Below are 24596 nucleotides of genomic sequence, written 5' to 3'. Positions count from 1 at the left end.
AATTCTTTAAAATATTTCCTTATGTGTTTTTTACATTAATATAAGGTCAAATACAGTTGACCCATGAACAATGTGGGGACTTGGGGCACTGACCCTGTGAAGTCCAAAATCCACAAAGAACTTTTGATGCCTGAAAAACTTATCTACTAATGGCCTACTATTGACCAGAATCCTTACCAATAACATAAGCAGTCAATTAACACATATTTTTTATGTTATATGTATTATATTATGGTATTCTTACATAAAGCTAGAGAAAATAAAATACTATGAAAATCACAAGGAAGAGAAAATACATTTATAGTACTGTACTGTATTTATATTAAAAAAAAATCAAACCCGTGTTGTCTAAGGAGTCACTATACACTATTTTATTATTTATTATATCAGATCCAACATACTGAAACCCACCTCAAAAAAGCTTTCTACATACTGTAACACATATACACCACAATCACTGAAGTTGTTTTGCTGGGGTACTTTTGGATTAGAGCCTTTCATAACATCTTTGGAAAAACTTCTTTTGCTTCCTTTTTTAACTTCCCATTCCACCTCTAAATACCTGCAATAATGCACATATAGTAAGAATATACATATATAAATACACAAACAGTCCCTCATTCCCACCAGAATACAAAGTACAAATTATGGTTTTGAACTTACTCTCTTAGAATTTTTACAACATTTGATCGAGAAGGGCCTCTAAGTGAGTCCATCAGTAGAATACAAGGTCTGCAGGGTGAAATGACCAAATGTTAATATTTTATAATGTTTTTGTTTTTTAAAGATTATTTTATTTATTTATTTATTTGAGAGGCAGAGAGAGAGTGAGTGAGAGTACAGCACAAGCAGGAGGGAGAAGCAGACACCCCGCTGAGCAGGGAGCCCAATGCGGGGCTCGACCCCAGGACCCTGGGATCATGACCTGAGCCGAAGGCAGACGCTCAACGACCGAGCCACCCAGGCGCCCCCAGGTTTTGTGACATTTAAGGACTTGTTTGAATAAAAACTGCCCAGTTATGTTTTATTCCATGAGGGTGTGTAAATAAAATTTATCATGCAGTATGCAAGATATAAAGTTAATGCTTACTGTTTACAGATAGTAGGCTTTAAATGCCACTGTCCTATTTCTGAATTGCAGTTGTCATCGGCAAGGAATCCATCATCACTGCTATCATCCTATAAAAGACAGCCTGTTAGTAGTGAAGACATACAGTCTAAATAATAACCTCACAAAATAGCACTATTGATGATAAAAATCTTTGTAGCATGGAAATTTTTTCTATTTAATAGTCACCAGACATGAGAAAATGTGGTCACTTGATTCTAATTATCTAATGCCACAACACTGATATTTTAATGAAAAGAAACTACTGATCAGAAGGCTATGAAAACTATTATATCTATTTTCAAGTAAAAGAAAATTTTAAAGACTGAATATAGTATGACTGATTCTTCTTCAAATACTACTGCTCTGATTTTAGATATTTCTTTCTTTTTTTTTTTTTAAGATTTTATTTATTTATTTATTTGACAGAGAGAGACACAGTGAGAGAAGGAACACAAGCAGGGGGAGTGGGAGAGGGAGAAGCAGGCTTCCCGCGGAGCAGGGAGCTCGATGCGGGGCTTGATCCCAGGACCCTGGGATCATGACCTGAGCCAAAGGCAGACGCTAACGACTGAGCCACCCAGGCGCCTGATTTTAGATATTTCTACAAAAATTTAGTTTGTTGGCTAAAACAACTGTTTCACAATAGGAACATGAATGACTTGTATTTATTATTCTTTTACATAAATAATTTTTTCAATCAGAAATATTTAAAGGGTTTTTGGAAACACCTTAACAGAACCATATATGCACTTCACTTAAGAGAAGACAACTTAATGACATTGTGTCTTATTTTGTAGATTATCTTGAATGTAAAACAAGGCTTGGCTTTCCCTGTTCTTTAGAAAGTTTCTGGCAACCTTATAAATGAAATAATCAGCAATAGAAATAATAATAAAACACAGATTAGCTAGTTCATATAACTGTTACAACCAAAGGAGCATAAGAACAGCACTCATTATAAACCTTGAATATAACCCATATATAAATGCCTGTATAAGTTGCAGAGAAAAACTGTATTTCTTAGACATACATTATACAGCAAGGGACATAACAAAAAATGGGCTTTTGTTCACTGGAGGATTGCAAAACGAAAAATGGGTGCAGTACAAAGCTATCTTCACTATTAGATAAACTCAAAGTTTATTCAAAAAACTAAAGAAAGGTCAGAGATTAAAGAAATGGAATGCTGTTAAGATTCTTATAAACTTTTCTTTCAATATAAAGCCTTCTTTAACTGAAGTCATAAAATATTTTAAAAATACATTTTATTCTTGGTGTAAGTAAAATATACTAGAGCAAATGGAACTCTAAGGAAATAGGAGAATTTACCTATGTTAGTTTTAACTAAATATTATATGCTCCTGCCGTGATACATATACATTAAACTAGAAGAAAGAAAAGACTCACTGGAAATGTGGGAAAAATAATAATTTTGCTGTGCTGAAATCACCACATAATCAAGTATCTACATTTGCCTCCTGAATAAGTTAGACCAAAGGTTAAGGTTAAGTATGACCCATAAGTGCTTTTAAAAGAGGAAGAGAAAGGAATGGCAAGGTTAGTGGGGGTAGTGGCTGGGTTTAGGTGGGAGAATCAATTTTGTACTAAAACTTTTCTGAGGTAGGTAATGTTAGTTTAATCCACGATGGCAAAAACTACAACAAAAACCCTAAAAAGAAAAATAAAACAAAACAACCCTATACAGTTATCCTGGCAACTTCTGAATTAAAAACTCAGGTTTGTGCTTTGAGATGAGACCCAAATTCAGAAGGCATGAGTTACTGGTAGAAGGAATCACTTATAGGACTCCAAAGAAAAACTTAATTAGATAAGATATTGGAGCTTTTTGCTAAGCATTAGGTTTTACCTGGTTATCCTGATCTTCTGAGAAGTCGATGAGGTCATCTTCAAGCATTTTGCTACCTTCAGTTGATTCATCACTATAGTTTAGTCTAATTTTGCTTAAGCCATCTATAAATAAGAAACATTATATAACTTAAAAAAGGACATGCACATAACTTATAGTATATGATATTAAAATGCTAGTAATTAATTATATAGTAATTATGGATATAAAATCTGATTAACATGTAATTTCAAATATAACTTCTAATAAAAACCTGGATTCAATATCAATTACAAAGTTGCTTCTACAACTCAGAGAATTCATTAAATTTATTCATTAAAATTTAATTCTATTAAAATTTAAAACTAGGTATCAATTATATTATAAATATATGTATATTTAAATATATACAGATATATACATGTATGCATATTAAAACATTTTTGTGCTAGGTATGCTAGTTATCTTTAGTAACAGAAGCTACAATAGTCTAAAAATAACCTAACGTCCAATGATAGGAACAGTTAGCTAATTGTAGAACATAAAATATTATACATTTTTTAAATTAAAATTATAAAATTGTGAAAAATTATATAATACAGATTAAAAAACATGATTAAGGGGAGTGCCTGGGTGGCTCAGATGGTTAAGCGTCTGCCTTCAGCTCAGGTCATGATCCCAGGGTACTGGGATTGAGTCCCGCATTGGGCTCCCTGCTCCTTGGGAGCCTGCTTCTCCCTCTGCCTCTCTCTCTCCCTCTCTCTGTCTCTCATGAATAAATAAATAAAAATCTTTAAATTAAAAAATAAATAAATAAATAAAAATAAATAAAAATAAAAAACATGATTAAAATTAAATTAAACAGGTTTGTTTTGGGACAAATAATAAAAAGAAAAATACAAAAATGAAAATAATCATGATTAGAATAGTAGCTATGGATGAGTTTTCCAACTCTGTGTATTTTTCCTTCTTTTTCTTAAATTTATTTTTTATTATTATTTTGAGAGAGAGAGAGTGCACAAGTGAGGAGTGGAGGGGCAGAGGGAGAGGGAGAGAGAGAATCTTAAGCAGGCTCCATGCCCTGTGCAGAGCCTGACATGGGGCTCGATCTCATGACCCTGAGACCATGACTTGAGCTGAAATCAAGAGTCGGACTCATAACTGACTGAGCCACTAAGGCACCCCTGAATATTTTTCCGTCATGTTTTGTTATAGTCACTGGTTTTTCAATAAAATAAAATGAGACAAGCCAAATATCGATGCTGGTAACATGAAATGACTCATAAGAAAAATCTGAAATTGATACTTTTAAAGGTCAGTTTCAAGAATCTAAATCTTTAAAAATAAAATATTTTGCTGGAAGACACTAATCACACATGAAATATGTTTCAAAGAAATATAAGGTTTCAAAGAAATGTAAGGTTTACATGAAAATAATGAAAACCGAGGGACTTAAATACCAAAATCAGTGATCTGTTTATTAAAGAGTATACCTTTTCCACTTCAAAACGTATTGACTTAAAGGTATTTTAGACAGGATAAAAGTTTATTTTTGTGTAAGTTATTAAAGAGGATTTAAATATATTAATATAAGCAAGATGGGGTGGGAAGACAGCAAAATAAAACATGCTCCTGAAAAGAAAGATGTCTCTCTCTCTAAATGTTGTGATTGAAAATGTACTATTTAAAATAAATAATAAAGCACTATGGTAAATCTTTTTATATGAAAAATAGCCTTTTCATTTTTTTTTCAAAAATCTGTATTTTTATGTTTGTTTGAAACTAAAATATCTGTATTTGAATAATATCTGTCCAAATCCTCAGGCAATTCAGAATTGATTATAATCAAGTTATTCTAGCAGCCAATTATTCATATCTACAGAAGCTGTGTAATATAAATATAAACCTTACACAATATATGTGCATTTAAAAAAAGGGAGAAAAATAATTTAAATAGTGAAGTAAACAAGTATCCTGGTGTACGCTGAGAGGTGATAACTCAACTGTTTTTTTAATCACTCCCAGGTACAATTCCCACTTATTTACTACAGCATGTTATCTGACATCAGGAGTCAACACTTGTGACTCTGTGTGTTCGATAGTTAAAACTATATTAAAACTACCTAAAATGCTTTGTTTAAGGGCGCCTGGCTGGCTCAGTCAGTGAAGTGTGCAACTCTTAATCTTGGGGTTGTAAATTTGGGCCCCATGTTGGGTGTAGAGATTACTTAAAAAATAAAATAAAATAAAATAAATAAATATAATAAAATGCTTTGTTTAAATTCTGTCAATTATATTCCCAGGCAAAACAGAAATCAATTATTGAAATAGTAATCATAATCACAGAAATTTTTATAAGCTCTTCTTATCCTAATTTTTAATATGCCATCATTTTATATAAGACAGACTACTTAACCAAGCTCTCTGAGATAGTAAAAGCACCTCAGAGTGCTTTTGGGTGAGCGATCCCTTGGAAACATTTGATGAAAACACAGAAATGCAGACTCAGTCTAGAGCACTAGCTTTCAAACTGTGGGGCACTATCATCATTGGGTTAAGGCAAGCATCAAAAAGAATAGAAAATATCAGTGAATCACACCCAATAAAGGTAAGTTAATTTCCCTTAAGGAAGATGGAATTGATATGGTTGCACACAAACTAAAAACAAACAAAAAAAACAAATACACGAACTATAGTTGGAAAAAAAAGGATAAACAGATACTAAAAGGTCAAACTTTGTAAAACAGAGGATTCTTTACTTTGATCTCCACTAGGATTAGTGAGGATACTTACTTATTTAACTGGATATTACTCAACTAGAACATTAATTTGAAGGAGAGGGCCATTAGAAGTTTCTGGGGTTTGTGTATATGAAGCTGTAGGCTTTGTCCCATTGCTTTAGGTCATGAACTTTAATTCATTTTTAATTTTAATTCACATTATAGTATGAGATTACTGATCAAAGGGGAACTTTAAAGAGTTCTATGGAAATATAACACATATCATACAATTCACCCATTTAAAGTATACAATTCAGTTGTTTTTATATATCTGCACATATGTGCAACTATCATCAGAGTAAATTTTTTTAATTATTATTTTTATTTATTTATTTATTATTACTATTATTTTAAAGATTTTTTATTTATTTGACAGAGAGAGACACAGCGAGAGGGAACACAAGCAGGGGGAGTGGGGGAGGGAGAAGCAGGCTTCCCGCGGAGCAGGGAGCCCGATGCGGGGCTCGAACCCAGGGCCCTGGGCATGACCTGAGCTGAAGGCAGACGCTTAATGACTGAGCCACCCAGGTGCCCCATTAATTATTATTTTTAAATATTTATTTGAGAGAGAGCGAGCGTGTGTGCAAGCAGGGGGAGGGGCAAAGATAGAGGGAGAGACAGTCTTTTTTTTTTTTTTAAAGATTTTATTTATTTATTTGACAGAGTGCGAGCACAAGCAAGGGGAACAGTAGAGGGAGAGGGAGAAGCAGGCTCCCTGCTAAGTGGGGAGCCTGATGTGGGGCTCGATCCCAGGACCCTGAGATCAACACCTGAGCTGAAGGCAGATGCTTATCTATCTAAGCCCCCCAGGTGCCCCGAGGGAGAGACAGTCTTTTTTTTTTTAAGATTTTATTTACTTATTTGTCAGAGAGAGAGAGAGCACAAGCAGAGGGAGAAGCAGGCTTCCCGCTGAGCGGGGAGCCCGATGCAGAACTCGATCCCGGGACTCCAGGATCATGACCAGAGCCGAAGGCAGTCGTTTAACCAACTGAGCCACCCAGGCACCCGGGAGAGACAGTCTTAAGTAGATTCTGCATTGTGCATGGAGTCTGATGCCAGGCTCAATCTCACTACCCTGAGATCATCACCTGAGCCGAAACCAAGAGTCAGATGCTTACCCAACTATTCCACCCAGGCGTCCCTCATCAGAGTAAATTTTTGACCGTCATTAAGAAACCAACCCTGTACCTTTCAGCTATTATTCCCCCCCACCTCCCCCTCACACTCCTATTTGCCACACCACACTAGCCCTAAGCAGCTACTAATCTACTCTATAAATTTTCCTGTTCAGGAGATTCCATACAAATGGAATCGTATAATACGTGTTTTTTTGTGACTACTTATACAATATTTTCAAGCCTCAGCAATGTTGTAGCATGTATCAGCATTTCATATCTTTTTACGATCTAATAATATTTCAGTGGATAGATATGTCACTAACTGATTATTCATTTGTCAGCTGATGAACATTTGGGTTGCTTCTACATTTTGGCTACTATAATGCTACAATGAACATTCATGCCCAAGTTTCTGTGTTTTTATTTCTCTTGGATATATATGTAGGAGTGAAACTGCTGGGTCATATTATAACTCTACATTTAATTTTTTGAGGAACTATCAAACTGTCTTCCAAAGAAAGCACCTGCACCATTTTACATTCCCACTAATAATATAAGAGGGCTCTGATTTCTCCACATCCTCACCAACACTTGTTAGTATCTGACTTTTTGATTGTAGCCATACTAGTGTGATATGAAGAAGTATCTCATTGTGGTTTTGATTTATATTTCCCTTATGTCTAATGATGTCCATCATCTTTTCATGTGCTAACTGGCAAGACTTTGTTTTCAAGGGAATGAGAAACAATTCATACTGCCTTGAAGGCTTAGGCTTCAGAGTGCCAAAATGGTAATTAATCTTTAATATGACTATTTACTGCCTCTTATTTTTTTTCTACTCAAGTATTAAAATACGAAAACTGAAAAATAATATAGGCAGCACTCGGTGATTACCTACTTTGTCTATCTTCATTACATTTCCTGCCTAATGAAATAGACTGAAAAGTGAGTTAGAAAAGCAAATATTTATCTGTTACATGTACTTTTTTGCTGTAACTGCTAAATTTCCCCCTTCTGCTGCTTATCTTATATCTCCCAAAGGGCACAAAGATCATCACTCTAGGGCTAATGTCAGATTTATGCAGCTAATATGTCAAACAAATAAAAAAAATTTTTTTTTAAGATTTTATTTATTTATTTGACAGAGAGAAACACAGTGAGAGAGGGAACACAAGCAGGGGGAGTGGGAGAGGGAGAAGCTGGCTTCCTGCCGAGCAGGGAGCCGGATGCGGGGCTCGATCCCAGGACCCTGGGATCACGACCTGAGCCCTGAAGGCAGACGCTTAATGACTGAGCCACCCAGGTGCCCTAAAAATATTTTTATCAAACTCAACAGCTTTCTGAGTTACTAAAATAAGGCAGTAAAAGTACCAAGACTATGTTCAGCATTCTTAATTTTTTTTAAAGATTTTATTCATTTTAGAGAGAGCGCGTGAGCAGGGAGGGGCAGAGGGAAAAAGAATCTGAAGCAGACTCTGCACTGAGTATGGAACCTGACTTTGGGCTTGATCCCACAACCCCAAGACCATGACCCAAGCCAAAACCAAGAGTCAAACGCTTAACCAACTGAGCCACCAAGGTGCACCAGCCTTCTTAATTTTTATAGGTTCTTTCTGAATTCACATAATTTCTTCTATGCCTTATTCTGACTTTTTTCCTCCAAAGAAAATGTAGATTTATTCATAGCTTAATAAGCAAGGCACATGTCATAGCATATTATGGATTTTATGAAATAATTATTTTACTTTTGAGATCGAGAGAAAATTACACAATTGATTTGATATGAAACTTAAGTACTGGAAGAGACACTTTAGATTTCTCTAACAAGTGCTAGAAATATGGAACTGATTCAAGGGAAAATATTCAATTCATTAGAACTGAATGGAAATAAAAAAAAGCAGAGGTTGGGCTAGCACCCTTCTTCCCACTGAAACATGAAAGAGAGTGAGAAATAAGGAACTAACCTTTCATTTGATGTCAACAACTATTTTGGAGGAAAAGGCTTTAATTTCTGACTCTCGCTATTTGATCGCTATTTGCCCATCTGTAAATTGAGAAGAATGAACTAATTTGCCTTATAGATCTAAGACTGTCCAACTACTATTTGTGCCAAATACAGTAAACTGCCTATGAAATAAGAATAAATCCAAGTTGCTATAAATGAAAAATGTAGACCTTGTAGTACAATTTGGAATTTTTTGGAGTGATGGAAAAGTTCTAAATCTTGTTTACTGTAGAAATTACATGACTGTACATATTTATCAAAGCTCACTGAACTATACTTACAAAATGGGTGAATGTTTCTGTAAATTAGTCATATCTCGATAAATCTGACTTTAAAAAAAAAGTATGCTCTGAAATCTTAATCCTATATAAAAAAATCCAATTTATTCTGAATTCCTTGATTCTTTCAAAACATTTAGAAACGTACCTGTATGGTGCATAGAACTTAAATATTCATTCTGTAGGCCATTTTCACTTTTAGTCCTATCAACAACTTTCTGGCATGTAGATTCTCCTTTATTCGATTCTTCATTTTCACTTGCAGTATGATTTATTTTTTTCAGACTACATTTCACGCTGCCTATGTTTCTCCGATAATGAGGGTCACTTTCTTCCTGTTCGGCACTTGAATCAATTCCAGCTACGCAATGTTTTCTGTTTAGCATCTTCTTAATTACAGGCTTGGCAGAAGAGTTTTGTGAACAACTGTCCATTTCACTGGCTGAAGAAGAAGAAATACAACTGTCCTCTACAGCTGAACATTTTTGCATGACTGTATTTTCATGGTAATGAGGATTAGGTTCATACTTTGGTTTTTCCAAACCAGGGAAACAAACAACAGCCAAAAACCAGTGTGCACTGTAAAAAACAAATGAAACTACTGAATATATTAGGAGAGTTTATTATATTTGGCAATAAATATCAATTGAAATATTTTTTCTAAAGCTTCTGTCAACAAATTTCTTAAGAACACCCAATTTTTTCAATTCTCAAATGAATCCACTTGTTTATATGATCATTAATAGAATATAATGTCTATTCAAAAAGAACATAATTTTTTTTAGAATTATGTAGCCTGCATTCACTTTTGCAAACATCCTTTGAAACTTTATTGCTTTTTGAATGAAAAATTCATTCTTATTTTTAGACAATTTAAGAAAATATAAATTAGATCACTGTAATTCACCATTCTCATTAACCTTCCCCTTGACCTATTTATGTCAAAGAATAAAAAACTAGCCTCAAGACTAAAATGTTTTCAGAAGTCTAGATGGACTGTATAATTTTAAGCATTTTTCTAAATATTGCACATATAATATAGCTTTTAAAAAAACTTTTACCCCATGTCTGTTTTTCTTAAGAATAAGGTTAGGCATTGCTTAATGTTGAAAATATTAAATAATTCTTTGTCTTATGCTTATTGAGATGTATATACCACTAAAATGAAATAACATATCTATTTAAGCATCATTATAAAACTTTAGTATTAGTAGAGTTCCAGCTATCAGGTGGGTGCTCCTGATAAAGCTAAATTCAGGTATCATGGTTTCCAATAATAGGTTAGAAGCTACGAGTAAAAAGCTGTACAGCTAACATTGGCTAATATTCATTAATCTAATGAGGAATTTTATTAGGGGCTTACTATTTCCTAGACACTGTTGTATGCTAGGATACAATGAACAGACTATAGATGTCAGAGAACTTATTAGCTGAGTACAGTGTTTGTCATATAATAGGGTATTCAATAGGTGTTTGAGGAGTGAAAAAATGCATTAGCTTGATATGAACAAAAGTTATTCTATATTCTCACTTTTACAAAATGTTAAATTCCTCCAAGGTAATATGAAGAAACACTAATTGTCTCTTCATCAGATAGCATAAACCAAGGGTGACAAAGCCTGGCTTCATCCTCAGTATTTTTAAGGCGAGATGGAGGAATGCTTCTCTTTTGTTCTTTATTAACCCTCACTATCCTATGGACTTAGGTCAGACTAGAGTAGTAGAAAGAGCAACACACCATCTTTCTCACTATATTCCAAGATTTGGCTGACTGTAAGTCACAGCTCAATGTCAAAAAAAGTTAAATGTGAAGAAATATGTTTTAAAAATTGATTAATTCGGGATAATATAGCAGTTCTCAATCTAAATGTATAACCAAAGTCTATCACAGTTTTTAACATTTCTTAGCTATGACTAATATGTACAAGGCATAAATTTTCTGTTAGACACCTAAAAACTAAGAAAAATTCTTTCTTTACCTAGCTGAAAGGAGAAACCTGAATTAGATATAACTGAGGTTATTTTCAACCTCTAAGTGACAGGATTTTGCTTTTATGATCCCTTTTAATAGCAGCTACACATTGACCTTAAACGACCAGTGAGAGAAGAGACTAAAACAAGTAATTTCACTTAAGATCGACTGGATCGAAATGTTCACATTTTTTCCTTATCAATTTTTAACAAATAGCTTATAAACTTTAAAGTTTAAGAAACTACCACTACCAAGAAAATTAAAAATAAAACAGCAAAAACACAGCAGCCTATCTAAAATAATTAGCGAATAGACCTATTTGTGGCTTTAGCTCCTCAAAAACAAAACAAAATGAACCCTCAGGATTTGGAGGCTATTCTTCATCTATTAGGGGCATAGTTCTTTTGCAGAATCCTTTACTGACTCTACATCTTTGTTCATTCTCTTTCACCAAGGTAACTAGAAGGATTAATCATAGCTTTAATCCACCGCAGATACACTAAGAGGAATGTGCCTCTATTGCTAAAGTGTGTACCTTAAATTTTTATAATTCATTTCTGACAAATAGCTCTCTATGTGTATCTTCTCTTTCACCTAAGCAAGCAGCTCACATGTTAGGCTTTATGACAAATTACTGCCAAGAAACCTATTTTTGAGGATAATGAAGAAATTAAGAATTAGTTTTACACTTGGTTTTAAATTATGACACTATGTTTGACTTAAATATATAGCTCTGACGAAGTTAGGCTTGGGGCGCCTGGGTGGCTCAGATGGTTAAGCGTCTGCCTTCAGCTCAGGTTATGATCCCAGGGTCCTGGGATCGAGCCCCACATCGGGCTCCTGGCTCAGTGAGGAGCCTGCTTCTCCCTCTCCCTCTGCCTCTCTCCATGCTCATGCTTTCTCTCTCTCTCTCTCTGTATCTCTGTGTCTCAAATGAATAAATAAAAAAAAAATCTTAAAAAAAAAAAAAGAAGTTAGGCTTTATAGCTATAACCAGTGTTTTGACCTAGCCTACCTATCTTTGGCTGGGTTCATTAGAGAGCACAAGTCTTACGATTAATGTATGATTTATTATTATTATTATTTATTTATTGAGAGAGAGAGAGATTTAGAGAGAGAGAGTGCATGAGAGGGGGTAGGGTCAGAGGGAGAAGCAGACTCCCCACCGAGCAGGCAGCCTGATGCAGGACTCGATATTGGGACTCCAGGATCATTACCCGAGCCGAAGGCAATTGCCCAACCAACTGAGCCACCCAGGCACCCTAATGTATGATTTGAAATAAACAGAATGTGATTATACTATTGAGTGAATCTGTTTTTCATAGTAAGGAAAAAAAAAAAAGAGCATATTCAGAAGCTAGCCTGACACAGCTAGGCTTATTAGACATAAACAATCTTACAGAATACCAATCCCAGACAAACTTACTCTGCAACCATGATAAACTGAGACAAAGCAAGGACATGTCTCAATTTGTCTAAGCAGAGACAAACAAGATCAAAAAGCAACCAAAAAAATGCCAAATATTCCCCTTTTTTGCTAAATGGGTAAATGCTACTTCTTTACCCAAGCAAACAACTGCTTCCTTACATCTTCCCCCGATGACCAAACCAAAGCCCAAATTCTATTACAGGCGCTTTCAAACACACTTTTACTGAGAGGCTCCATGGTTGCCCATGGTGTGTGTTCTCCCTTGATGTAAGTAATAAACCCAAGTTGTCCAACTACAGGTGTATTCCTGGGAGTTTTTGGCTGCAAGGCATAGGAAAACAGAAAAATGAAATATAAAATCTCTCAAGTCTAAACTGTATAATAATACTATCCTACACATCAATGCCTCTCTACTCACTGTGGGAGAACACAAAATATTTAACCACCTCCATTTACCTAGAAAATAGCTGAAAGTAGTCAGCATGGTTTTCAATTTGAGTATATGACATAAATTTAGCCATCTTTTCTTCTTTTGGTTAAGAGCCAAAGTGTTTTCTAAGATTCAAAATCTATGTGACCTAGTCATCATTCTGTATAAAAAAATCTGTTCTGTAGGATGTTTGGTAGACTATAGCACCACTTTTTAAAAATGACATTATTCTATACTGATGAGTAAAACAAAATTAGAAAGATCTCTTGCTAGTGTTTATAAAATTCAACATCTTACATGATTCACTAAAAACTATCAATTTTCATAAAATAAGCAGCATAGACATATATAACAAATTTCAGAAAGAAGTTTAAAAATGAATGAATTCTTCAACTCATAAACACATTTTCTAAAAATAGCCTTCACATTTACATAAAGAAAATTATTACTCACGCTTCATTAAGGGGTACAAAAATAAAATCCTTCTCAAAAATATCTACATGCCGGGTCCATGTTTTTACTCTCCCATGTCGCTTTTGCTGTATTCTATAAGAAAAGAGATAAACTATCACTTTCTGAAATGTTTCTAGTGCTTCAGCTTATATGCAGCCATTTATAAATTATAAAGACTAAGATGTTAACAAAACAGTTGTATAAGATGATTTAACAAGTTGGGGAAAGAAAATAGATCATCTCAGATGGAGCTAGGAAGGTGTGAAACCAGACATCACTGAATCTGCAAGAAAGAATTATTTAGTTCCTGCTACGACTTACTAAGTGAACCAGTGCTACTATTTTTATAACTGCATATTAGCAACTATATTGAGAAATGTATCAGACCATGACCTATAATGACTGAGGAGAAGACAGCAGGAAAACTGAGCATTACAAAAGATGAAATAAAATAGACTATGAACATTGGTCAAACCAATCACTATCATCAACTCTAAGATGTAAAATTAGGAATCACTGAAACAGTATAAAATATTATTTATACTGGGGCGCCTGAGTGGCTCAGTTGTTAAGCGTCTGCCTTCGGCTCAGGTCATGATCCCACGGTCCTGGGATCGAGCCCCGCATCGGGCTCCCTGCTCGATGGGAAGCCTGCTTCTCCCTCTCCCACTCCTCCTGCTTATGCTCCCTCTCTTGCTGTGTTTCTCTCTGCCAAATAAATAAATAAAATCTTAAAAAATATATATTATTATTTATATTATGCACAATAGCCATCAATTCAAGACAATTGACAGCTCTTACGGCATTCTGTATGTATCTTTTGACCAATTATCAGCGCAAATTAGGGCTGGATGCAATCACTATATGGAGCGGAATTAAAAACAAACTGATTCAAGCCTAATATGTGGAACAGTATTTCCTTAACTTGTTGCAGCAGATTTATCCAAAGAACTTATTAAAAGTACAGAGTCACAGGTTCCTCTCTAAAGTATTAGGAATAGAACATCTAGGGTAAAACAGAGCAATTTGTACTTAATAAGTATCCAAGTAATTTTTTTTTAAATTGTCAGGCACATTTTGGGGAATACTGATTTAGATATTGGACCAAAAACCTTTATGAATTCCAGATATTCTTGAGGCTTTAGAGTATTATGAATTATATTAATTTTGCTGACAATAGAATTACAAGATGTTACCTCAATACAAGTACATTTTTTATTAAATTAAACTTGAGTGACTTACTACATCTGTTAAATATTTTCAGAGCTTGACTTACGATAGATTAGTTGTTTCGTGAAGATTTCTTCTTTCTCTCTGATTAAGGCGTTTATAGAAAAAAGAACTGAATATATGAATTCGGTCAGCTTCTTCTTTCTTCAGTTTTTCAAGCACCAAATATCTATTTTATAAAAAAAATCCAAATATAATGAATTTAACAGTTTATACTAAAAACAGTCAGTGATCAAATATCTATTTAGCCAACATCAACCTTTCTTACACCTGAAAGACTTTATTAGCAAGATTCACTTCATATTCTAGGCAATGGTAACTAATAGATTATTTTCAATGAATGAAAAGTGATGTTTGAGAGTAAAACTATGATTTGCAAGATCTGATCTTGAAGACTCAAATAAATAAAATAAAATAAAAAAATGAAGGAGAAATAAAAACCACCAGAGGAATACAGAAAATTATGAGAATATTATGAAAAATTCTTTGTCAACAAATTAGACAACCTAGAAATATACAACCTTCTAAAACTGAAGCAAGAAGAAATAGAAAATTAGAACAGACTGACTACCAGGAATAAAATTGAATCAGTAATCAAAAAACTCCCAACAAATAAACATCTGGGACTGGATGGCTTCACTGGTGAATTCTTCTAAAACTTTAAAGAAAAGTTGATAACTGTTCTACTCAAACTGTTTCAAAAAATAGAAGAGAAAGTAAAGCTTCCAAATTCATTCTACAAGGTCAGTATTACCCTGATACCAAAACCAGATAAAAACACTAAAAAAACCCCAGAACTACGGGCCAGTACCTCTAATGAACATAGATGCAAAAGTCCTCAACAAAATATTTACAAACCAAATCCAATGATACATTAAAAAAAATCATTCATCATTATCAATTTGGATTTATTCCTGGGATACAAGGGTGGTTTAGTATTCACAAATCAATCAACATGATACATCACAACAAGGGAAAGGATAAAAACCAGATGATGTCAATAGATGCAGAAAAAACATAGGACAAAGTACAACATCCGTTCATGACAAAAACTCTCAACAAAGTTTAGAGGGAACATACCTCAACATAATAAAGGCCATACATGAAAAACCCACAGTTAACATCATATTCAATGGTGAAAACATAACTTTTCCTCTAAGATCAGGAACAGAACAAGGATGGTCACTCTCAAAACTTTTATCTACTATAGTACTAGAAGTCCTACCCACAGCAATCAGACAAGGAAAAGAATAAAAAAGCAGCCACATTAGTAAGGAAGAAGTAAAACTTTCACTATTTGCAGATGACATGATACTATATACAAACTCTAAAGACTCCACCAGAAAGGGTCACCTCAGTGGTTCAGTTAGTTAAGCGTCCAACTCTTGATTTTGGCTCAGGTCATGATCTCAGGGTCATGAGATTGAGCCCACATTGGGCTCTGTGCTGGGCATGGAGCCTGCTTAAGATTCTCTCTCTCCCTGTAGCCCCCCCCTTCTCCTTCCATCACTAAGAAAGAAAAAAATGACTACCAAAAAACTGCTAGAACCACTAAATGAATTCAGTAAAGTCACAGGGACGAGTTTAACTACAGAAATCTGTTGATTATACACTAATAATGATGTAGGAGAAAGAAAAATTAATAAATTACCTATGAATATCTTTAACCAAAGAAATGAAAGAAGCATACTCTGAAAGCTATAACACACTGATGAAAGAAACTGAAGATGATGCAAACAAATGGATATTCCATGCTCATGGATTGGGAGAACCAATACTGTTAAAATGTCTATACTACCCAAAGCAATCTACAGATTTAATAGAATCCCTATCAAAATACCAACATTTTTTACAGAATTAGAACAAATAATACTAAAATTTGTATGGAACCACAAAAGACCCAGAATAGCAATCTTGAGAAAGAGGAGCAAAGCTGGAGGTAACACAATCTCAAATTCCAGAAATACTACAAAGTGGTAGTAATCAAAACAGTATGGCACTGGCACAAAAATGAACACATGGATCAATGGAACAGAATAGAGAGCCCAGAAATAAACCCACACTTATATGGTCAATTAATCTACAATAAAGGAAGCAAGAATATACAATGGGAAAAACAGTCTTTTCAACAAAGGATGTTAGGAAAACTGGATGGCTACATGCAAAAATATAAAACTGGACCACTTTCTTATACCACACACAAAAATAAATTCAAAATAGATTAAAGATCTAAATGCGAGACCCGAAACCATAAAAATTCTAGAAGAAAACATAAGCAGTAATTTCTCTGACCAGCGTAGAAACATTTTTCTAGATATGACTCTTCAGGCAATTGAAACAAAAGTAAAATTAAACTACTGGGACTACACCAAAATAAAAAGTGAAGGAAACCAACAAAATAAAAAAGCAACCTACTAAATGGGAGAAGACATCATATCTGCAAATGATATATCCAGTAAGGGGTTAATATCCAAAATATATAAAGAACTCAACATGAAAAAGAAAAAGAAAACAACAACAACCACCAAATCAATTAACAATGGGGAGAGGACATGAATAGACATTTTCCCAAAGACATACAGATGGCCAACAGACACATGAAAAGATGTTCAACATCATTAATCATCGGGAAAATGCAAATCAAAAACCATAAAAATACCTGACAGAATGATAAAATAAAAAAACACAAGAAATAACAAGTATTGGTGAAAATGTGGAGGAAAAAGGAACCTTCATGCACTGTTGGTAAGAATGCAAGCTGGTGCAGCCACTGTGGAAGAACAGTAGGAAGTGCCTCAAAAATTAAAAAATAGAATGAATACTCTATGATCCAGTAATTCCACTACTGGGTATTTTTCCAAAGAAAATGAAAACACCAATTTGAAAAAACATATGCACCCCTATATTTATCACAGCATTAACTACAATAGCAAAGAGGTGGCAGCAATCCAAATGTTTATCCATATATGAATGGATAAAAATGTGGTGTGTACACACACACACACACACACTGGATTATTACTGAGCCACCAAAAAGAATGAGATCTTGCCATTTGCAACAAGATGGGTGGACCTAGAGGGTATATGCTAAGTAAAATAAGTCAGAGAAAGACAAATATCATATGATTTCACTCATGTGTGGCATTTAAGAAACAAGACAAACAATGAAAAAAAGAGACAATCCCCCTCCCAGACTGTTAAAAACAGAGAACTGGTGGTTGCCAGAGAAATGGGTGGGGGGATAGATGAACTAGATAATCGGGATTAAGAGTACATTTATCTTGATGAGCACTGAGTAATGTACAGAACTGTTGAACCATTGTACCATTATACACCTGAAACTAACACAACACTGTATGTTAAGAAAAAAAAAGTCACTGTGAAAAAAAGTTTGTTTCCTACTTGCAGAGTTAGAAATGGAAAAGAACGAGCAGTCTGGTAGAAGTTTAAGAAAAAAGTTTCTTTTTAACTTCTAAGCATGTCATGAGACAGAAACAGATTTTTATTTTTTTAAAGATTTATTTTATTTTAGAGAGAGAGAAAGTGCTAAAGTGCAAGCGGGGGTAGGGTCAGAGAGAGAAAGAGAGAGAGAGAGAGAATCCTTAAGCAGACTCTCTGCTGAGTGGGGCGTGTGATATAGGGCTCAATCCCAGGACCCTGAGATCATGACCTGAGCTGAAATCAAGAGTCAGATGCTTAACTAGTTGAGCCATCCAGGTACCCCATAAACAGATTTTTTAAAAACCATGCATTTTGTTAGGTTTCCTTTTTTATTTGGAATACTGATTTGCATCAGAAAATGCAGAGCTTTTAGATAATGTAACTTTAATGTAGTTTTAAAGTGCTACTATAAAATGTTAAGGGGCCTCCTGAAAATGTAAAGAATTTCAGGAGTATACACAGATAAAGAATTTCAAGAGTATACACAAATACTATAAAATCTGTATCTCAGTGTAAAAAGTAAAGACTTAAGTATGAAATATAATAAGCTACAATGTAAACAAAACACAGGCATTCAACTTATTTTTCAGATCCAACTACATGCTTTCAAAACCAAAAACTATTAAAAAAATAAATTAAAAGTAAAGGGATGAAAAATACACACCATGCAAACAAAACCAACAGAAAGCTGGAGTAACTATATTCATTTTGAACAAAGTAGGCTTAAGAACAAGGACATTATCAAGGATATAGAGAGACATTACAAATGACAAAGGATTGATTCTCCAAGAAACATAAACTTGTATGTACCTAACAACAAATATCCAAAATACATAAGGCAAAATGAATTTGAAAGGAAAAACAGACAAATCCATTATTATACCTGGAGATCCAAGTGTATATATACATACACACACATACTTAGTATATATATAACCTTCTCAATAACTGATAAAACAAGTAGGCATAAAATCAGTAAGGACAAAGATGACCCAAAGAGCACTACCAAACAACTTGACCAAACTGACGTTCACAGAACAACACTTCATCCAACAACAGTGGTACTGTTCTGCACACTCAAGACTTTTCGCTTGGTTTCTTAAGGTAGTATACATTAGAATTAAGAGATAATATTTTTTGTAAATTATGATAAAAATGAATAACAGCAAATTTACAATCTTAACCATTTTTTAAAAAGATTTTATTTTTAAATTAATCTCTACACCCAAAGTGGGGCTCGAACCCACAATCCTGAGGCCAAGACTCATGCTCCACTGACTGGGACAGCCAAGCACTCCCAATCTTAAACATCTTTTGAAAAAATATTTTTAAATAATCTCTACACCCAATGTGGGGCTCGAACTCACAACCCCAAGATCAAGAGTTGCATGCTCCACCGCCTGAGCCAGTGAGGGGCCCCCCCAATCTTAACCATTTTTAAAAGTGTACCGTTCAGTAGTGTTAAGTATACTCACATGGTTGTGAAACAGATCTCCAGAACTTGCAAAACAGAAACTCTATACTCATTAAACAATTCCTTTTTCCCCCACCCTTCAGCTTTTGATAACCACCATTTATTTTCTTTTTCTATGAATATGACTATTTCAGACACCTAATATAAGTGGAATCATACACTACTTGTTTTTGTGACTGGCTTATTTCACTTTGCATAATGTCTTCCAGATTCATCCATGTTGTAGCATGTGACAGATTTCCTTTCTTTTTAAAACTGAGTAATATTTCTCTGTATCTATATACCACATTTTGTTTATCCACTCATCCATCAATGGACATGTGAGTTGCTTCCACCTCTTGGCTACTACGAGCACGGATGTGCAAGTATCTCTTTGAGACCATACTTTTCAATTCTTTTGGATATATACCCAGAAGTAGGATTGCTGGATCGTAGGGTAGTTCTATTTTTAATTTTTGAGGAGCCACTATACTGTTTCCCTTAGTGGCTGTACCATTTTATATTCCCACCAGCAGTGCACAAGGAATCCAATTTACCCACATTCTCAGCAACACTTATATTCTTTTCTTACTTTTTTTTGATAGTAGCCATCCAAATGGTGATAACTTTTTGTGGGTTTGACTTGTATTTCCCTGATGAATAATACTGAAAATTCTTTCATACACTTGTTGGCCATTTGTAGGAGATAACATCTTTTGTCTTAGCTATGAAGAACTTTGAACTCTTTTTTTTTTTAACTCATTCTTGAATGTGTTTGTTAGGTCTCAGAGGGGTCTAACATCTGCAAAGTTAAGCATTTAAAATCTAGGGCAGTTTCTCTTGCTAGTAAATCTATGATACATTTTATAATTTACTGAAACATATTCCACTACTATCCAATCTTCAAAAGGAAAACGCCTTTGAAAATAGGATATAGTTAACATAAACAGAATATAAAGTCACCCCTGATGTGAAGTATATCCTGTTGGTTGAAGATGTTGACCTTGTCAATTTTGTTTAGTTGTTCTAAAAATTGTTGAGAGAGGGGAATTGAAGTCTCCAGCTGTATTTGTGGATTTGTCTGTTTCTCTTTTTAGATCAGTTCATTTTTGTTTCACATATTTTGTAACTCTGTTGTATGGTACATACCCATTTAGGATTGTTAAGTCTTCTTGGTGGATTCACTTATTGTATGGTGTCCCTTTCTAGCCCAGGTAATTGTTTTTTATTTTTCTGATAATAATATAGTTAACTTTTGCTTTAATATTTGTTTAGTATCTTTTATTGTCCTTTTATTTTCAACTTACATATATTATTATCTTTGAAGACAGGACATAGCTGGGCTATGGTATTTAATCAGTCCACTACTCTGCCGATCTTGGTCTTTTAATTGAGATATAAATAGTGCATTTAAATTGAATGTAATTAGGGTTGCCTGGGTGGCTCAGTCAGTTCAGCGTCTGACTCCTGATTTAGGCTCAGGGCATTATCTCAGGGTCGGGAGATGGAGCTCTACCTTAGGCTCCGTGCTCAGTGGGGAGTCCATTTAAGATTCTCTTTTTCCCTCTCCCCCTTTCTTGCCACTTCCCACCTCAAATACATAAATAAATCTTAAAAATAAATAGATAGATAGATAGATGATAGATAGATAGATAGATAGATAGATAGATAGATAGATATAGATAGATAGATGAGGGCGCCTGGGTGGCTCAGATGGGTAAGTGTCTGCCTTTGGCTCAGGTCATGATCCCAGGGTCCTGGGACTGAGCCCTGCATCGGGTTCCCTGCTCAGTGGGGAGCCTGCTTCTCCCACTCCCTCTGCTTCTCCCCCTGCTCATGTTCTCTCTCTCTGTGTGTCTCGAATGAATAAATAAAAAAACTAAAGTAAATTAAATAAATAAATAAATAAATAAATAATTAGGATGTAGTTGGTGATATGTTCTATCTTCTAGGTCACTCATTCTTTCCTCTGTCCTCTCCATTTTGCTGTTGAGCCTATAAAAGTTTTTATTTGTTATTATAGTTTCACTTCTAAAATTTCCGTTTCTTTCTTGTTTATATCTATTTTTTCATAAGTTTCACATATGTTCACAATTTTTCCCTGAAGAATTTTTATAATGGATGCTTTAAAATCTGTCATAATTCTAATTCTAATAATTCTAATTCTAATAATTCTAATATCTGTGCCATCTTGGTGTTGACTATTTACATTGTATTTTCTCGTTCCATTTGAGATCTCTCTGCTTGTTAGTGAGAGAAGTAATTTTCGATTGAAATATGGGCATTTTGAGTATTATGTTACAGGATTTTAGATCTTATTTAATTCTTGTGATTTAGGAGGCCTCCCCAGTACCACCTTCTAGTAGGTGCAGTGGGCTCCACCTCATTACTGCCAGGTGGAGATGGAAGTTCAGGTTCTCTACTAGGCCACTATTATGAGAGATAGAGGGGCTCTGTGTTACAAGGAGGGATGGGAGTCTCCCCACTAGGCCTCCACTGATACACCTCTGCTGGACAGAGAGAGAACAGAGTACCTCATTACCCCCAGGCACCAGGGTACAAGTCCAGGTCTACATCTGACCCCTATTAGCTCAGGGTCACTGTGACCTTAAAGTTATTCTGAGCCCTTATCTGCCTTAACCTCTGCTGTACTGACCCCACTAAATGTATCCTCTTTTAAAGCTTTCAACTCCCTTCAATTTCAGGACATAACCCACTATGGATTTCTTTTCTTACCTCTCAAATTCTTCAGAATTTATTCATAAGAATCTCTTTCTTCCCTAACTCTCCAGATTCTGTCCTTATAGCTCTTTTTCTCATTCTGTATTTCTACCTAAGCAATTTTATCTATTCTCATAATTAAACTACCACTTGCAAAGTAAAGCCTCCTAACTTTTTATGTCTCCAGGCCAGAACTCAAATGATCTTCAGAGCCATATACTCAACTGTTTATTGGCCCTGTCCCTTTTGTTGTATCACAAACATCTAAAAGCAAACTCACCCCCACCCCCAAACAAACCCGTTCTGTTTTTGTTCATTGCTTCACAGTCAATGACAAAATCATTTAGCAGGTCTCACTAGTCAGAAAGCTAGGAATTATCTGCCAACCATTCCTCTCCTTCTTAATATCCATTCATTCAGTTGCTAAAGAACTGTACCTCTTAAAAAACATTTATTTCCTCTTCATTCCAATTAAAATGCCTTAATCAGGCTTTCTTTTTTTTTTAAGTAGGCTCCATGCTCAGTGTGGAGTCCAACGTGGGGCTTGAACTCACAATCCTGAGATGAAGACCTGAGCTGAAATCAAGAGTTGGAAGCTTAACCAACTGAGCCACCCAAGTGCCCGTTAATCAGGCTTCTTTTATCACCTTAATTAAATTTCCTTAAATCATCTCTCATCTAGACATCCACAATGAACATGCTTGTCAAATGATCTTAAGGAAGCTCAATTATGGGACGCCTGGGTGGCTCAGTCTTTAAGCGTCTGCCTTTGGCTCAGGTCATGATCCCAGGGTCCTGAGATCAAGCCCCACATCGGGCTCCTTGCTCAGTGAGAAGCCTGCTTCTCCCTCTCCCTCTGCTGCTCCACCTGCTTGTGTTCTAATAAATAAATAAAAACCTTTATATTAAAAAAAAAAAGGAAGCTCAATTATTATACCACATCTCTGATCAAAACCTTTCACTCTTTTTAACAATGTACTCTTTTCCCAACAATGTACTCTTTTCCCAAACTGCTGGCTGCAACCATTAGTAGGCTATAAAATCAATCCAGCAGCTTTCAACAACCAGTTCTTCAAAAAAATATTGTTTTATGAAATACATTTGAACAAACTAGAAAATACTGGCAAGTGCTGGATACACTGATAGTTGTTTTGTTTCATATGCAAACTCACTTTATACCACAAACCAGTAAACACATACAAATTTATACATGTATAAACACACTGCACATACATGTATATGCATGTGTATACTGGGTCATGATGTAAGCTCTTCCAGGAAAGCTTCTTGGTCCCTTATATTTCCCAACCCCCAAAGAGAACGAAGCATTCTTTTGCTGCTGCATCTATACCATGTTAATACTTTCGTCAATCTTTAATCCTGTATTTGTGTTTCCCTACAAGACCATAAACTTCTAACACAGTATGTGGCACATAGCTAGCACTTGATGAATATCAAGTAAAATCATACTTCTGTGCTTGCTCAACAGTTTATTACCTAAATTAGAGTAGTAACAATTTTTTAAAGGCTTAAAACAGTGTAATGTAACAATACAATAAGCTAGCATTTATGAACATGCTGCATGTGCCAAGTATTTTCCTAATGTTTGACGTGTATTATTTAATTCTCATAGCCTTTTAGATGTCATTATTCTTCTCACTTTTTAAATGAGAAAACACAGAGACATTAATTTCCCAAATGTCACACAATAAGTGGCAGTGATGGAATTCAAAACCCAAACAGTTCTGATTCTAGAAAACAAAGATATATATTATAGAATGTTAAAGATATGTTAAAAGAAAGTAGAAAATTAACTTACTTCAAATAAAAGTCTATAATAACATCATTTAAAAATTCTCCTTCACTTAGACAATGCAGATCCTCATTAGTAACAGAGATGCCTCCCTTAGCTGGAGGTGGTGGATATACTATCAATCTGTAACAAAATAAAACAAACAAATTAAAAAAAAAAACAAAACAAACCACAAGCAAATGAACAAATATATACGTGTGTGTATGTATGTAACTGAAATGTAATAAAACAGAAAACAAATTTAAGAGCATTGCAATGTAAATGAATATTCTCACTTTTCCACAGGGCCCATGAAGATGGTATGATTCTCTCCAGTTTCTTCATCATCATCAAAAAATTGAAATTCTTGCTTGTTTTTAAGTTGTATTTTAGATTCAAGGGACACCTGGTAAAGGATATTATCAGTTTACAAAATCAATTGGGAAATTTTTCAATAAAAAAGCAAGCACAAGGCAAGAATACCTTACAATTTAAAAAATTTTAAAATATGAAAAAGTATACATGATTTTTAACAAT

At 34.6% G+C, this 24596-nt stretch overlaps 1 protein-coding gene across 12 annotated transcripts in view; it reads right to left on the bottom strand.

Annotated features, from left to right (window-relative positions):
- Nucleotides 1-24596, bottom strand: part of SENP6 (SUMO specific peptidase 6) — a 116741-nt gene that overhangs the window by 2956 nt on the left and 89189 nt on the right. For all 12 annotated transcript variants that reach the window (XM_045867106.3, XM_045867109.3, XM_045867114.3 and 9 more), the window contains 9 exons: nucleotides 24356-24465; nucleotides 24087-24203; nucleotides 14699-14821; nucleotides 13423-13515; nucleotides 9287-9717; nucleotides 2979-3082; nucleotides 1091-1179; nucleotides 664-732; nucleotides 412-562 (listed from right to left, as the gene is read on the bottom strand). In XM_045867106.3, coding sequence (XP_045723062.1) covers nucleotides 412-562; nucleotides 664-732; nucleotides 1091-1179; nucleotides 2979-3082; nucleotides 9287-9717; nucleotides 13423-13515; nucleotides 14699-14821; nucleotides 24087-24203; nucleotides 24356-24465 — 1287 coding nt within the window. The remainder of the gene's footprint in view (nucleotides 1-411; nucleotides 563-663; nucleotides 733-1090; nucleotides 1180-2978; nucleotides 3083-9286; nucleotides 9718-13422; nucleotides 13516-14698; nucleotides 14822-24086; nucleotides 24204-24355; nucleotides 24466-24596) is intronic.

The sequence above is a fragment of the Mirounga angustirostris genome, unplaced genomic scaffold (genome assembly GCF_029215605.1).
Source record: "Mirounga angustirostris isolate CCGP_5_RB_7025 unplaced genomic scaffold, mMirAng1.0.hap1 SCAF_8, whole genome shotgun sequence".
Classification (NCBI taxonomy): domain Eukaryota; kingdom Metazoa; phylum Chordata; class Mammalia; order Carnivora; family Phocidae; genus Mirounga; species Mirounga angustirostris.
The sequence above is the reverse complement of the archived record's forward strand: the minus strand, read 5'-3'. Positions and strand labels throughout refer to the sequence as shown.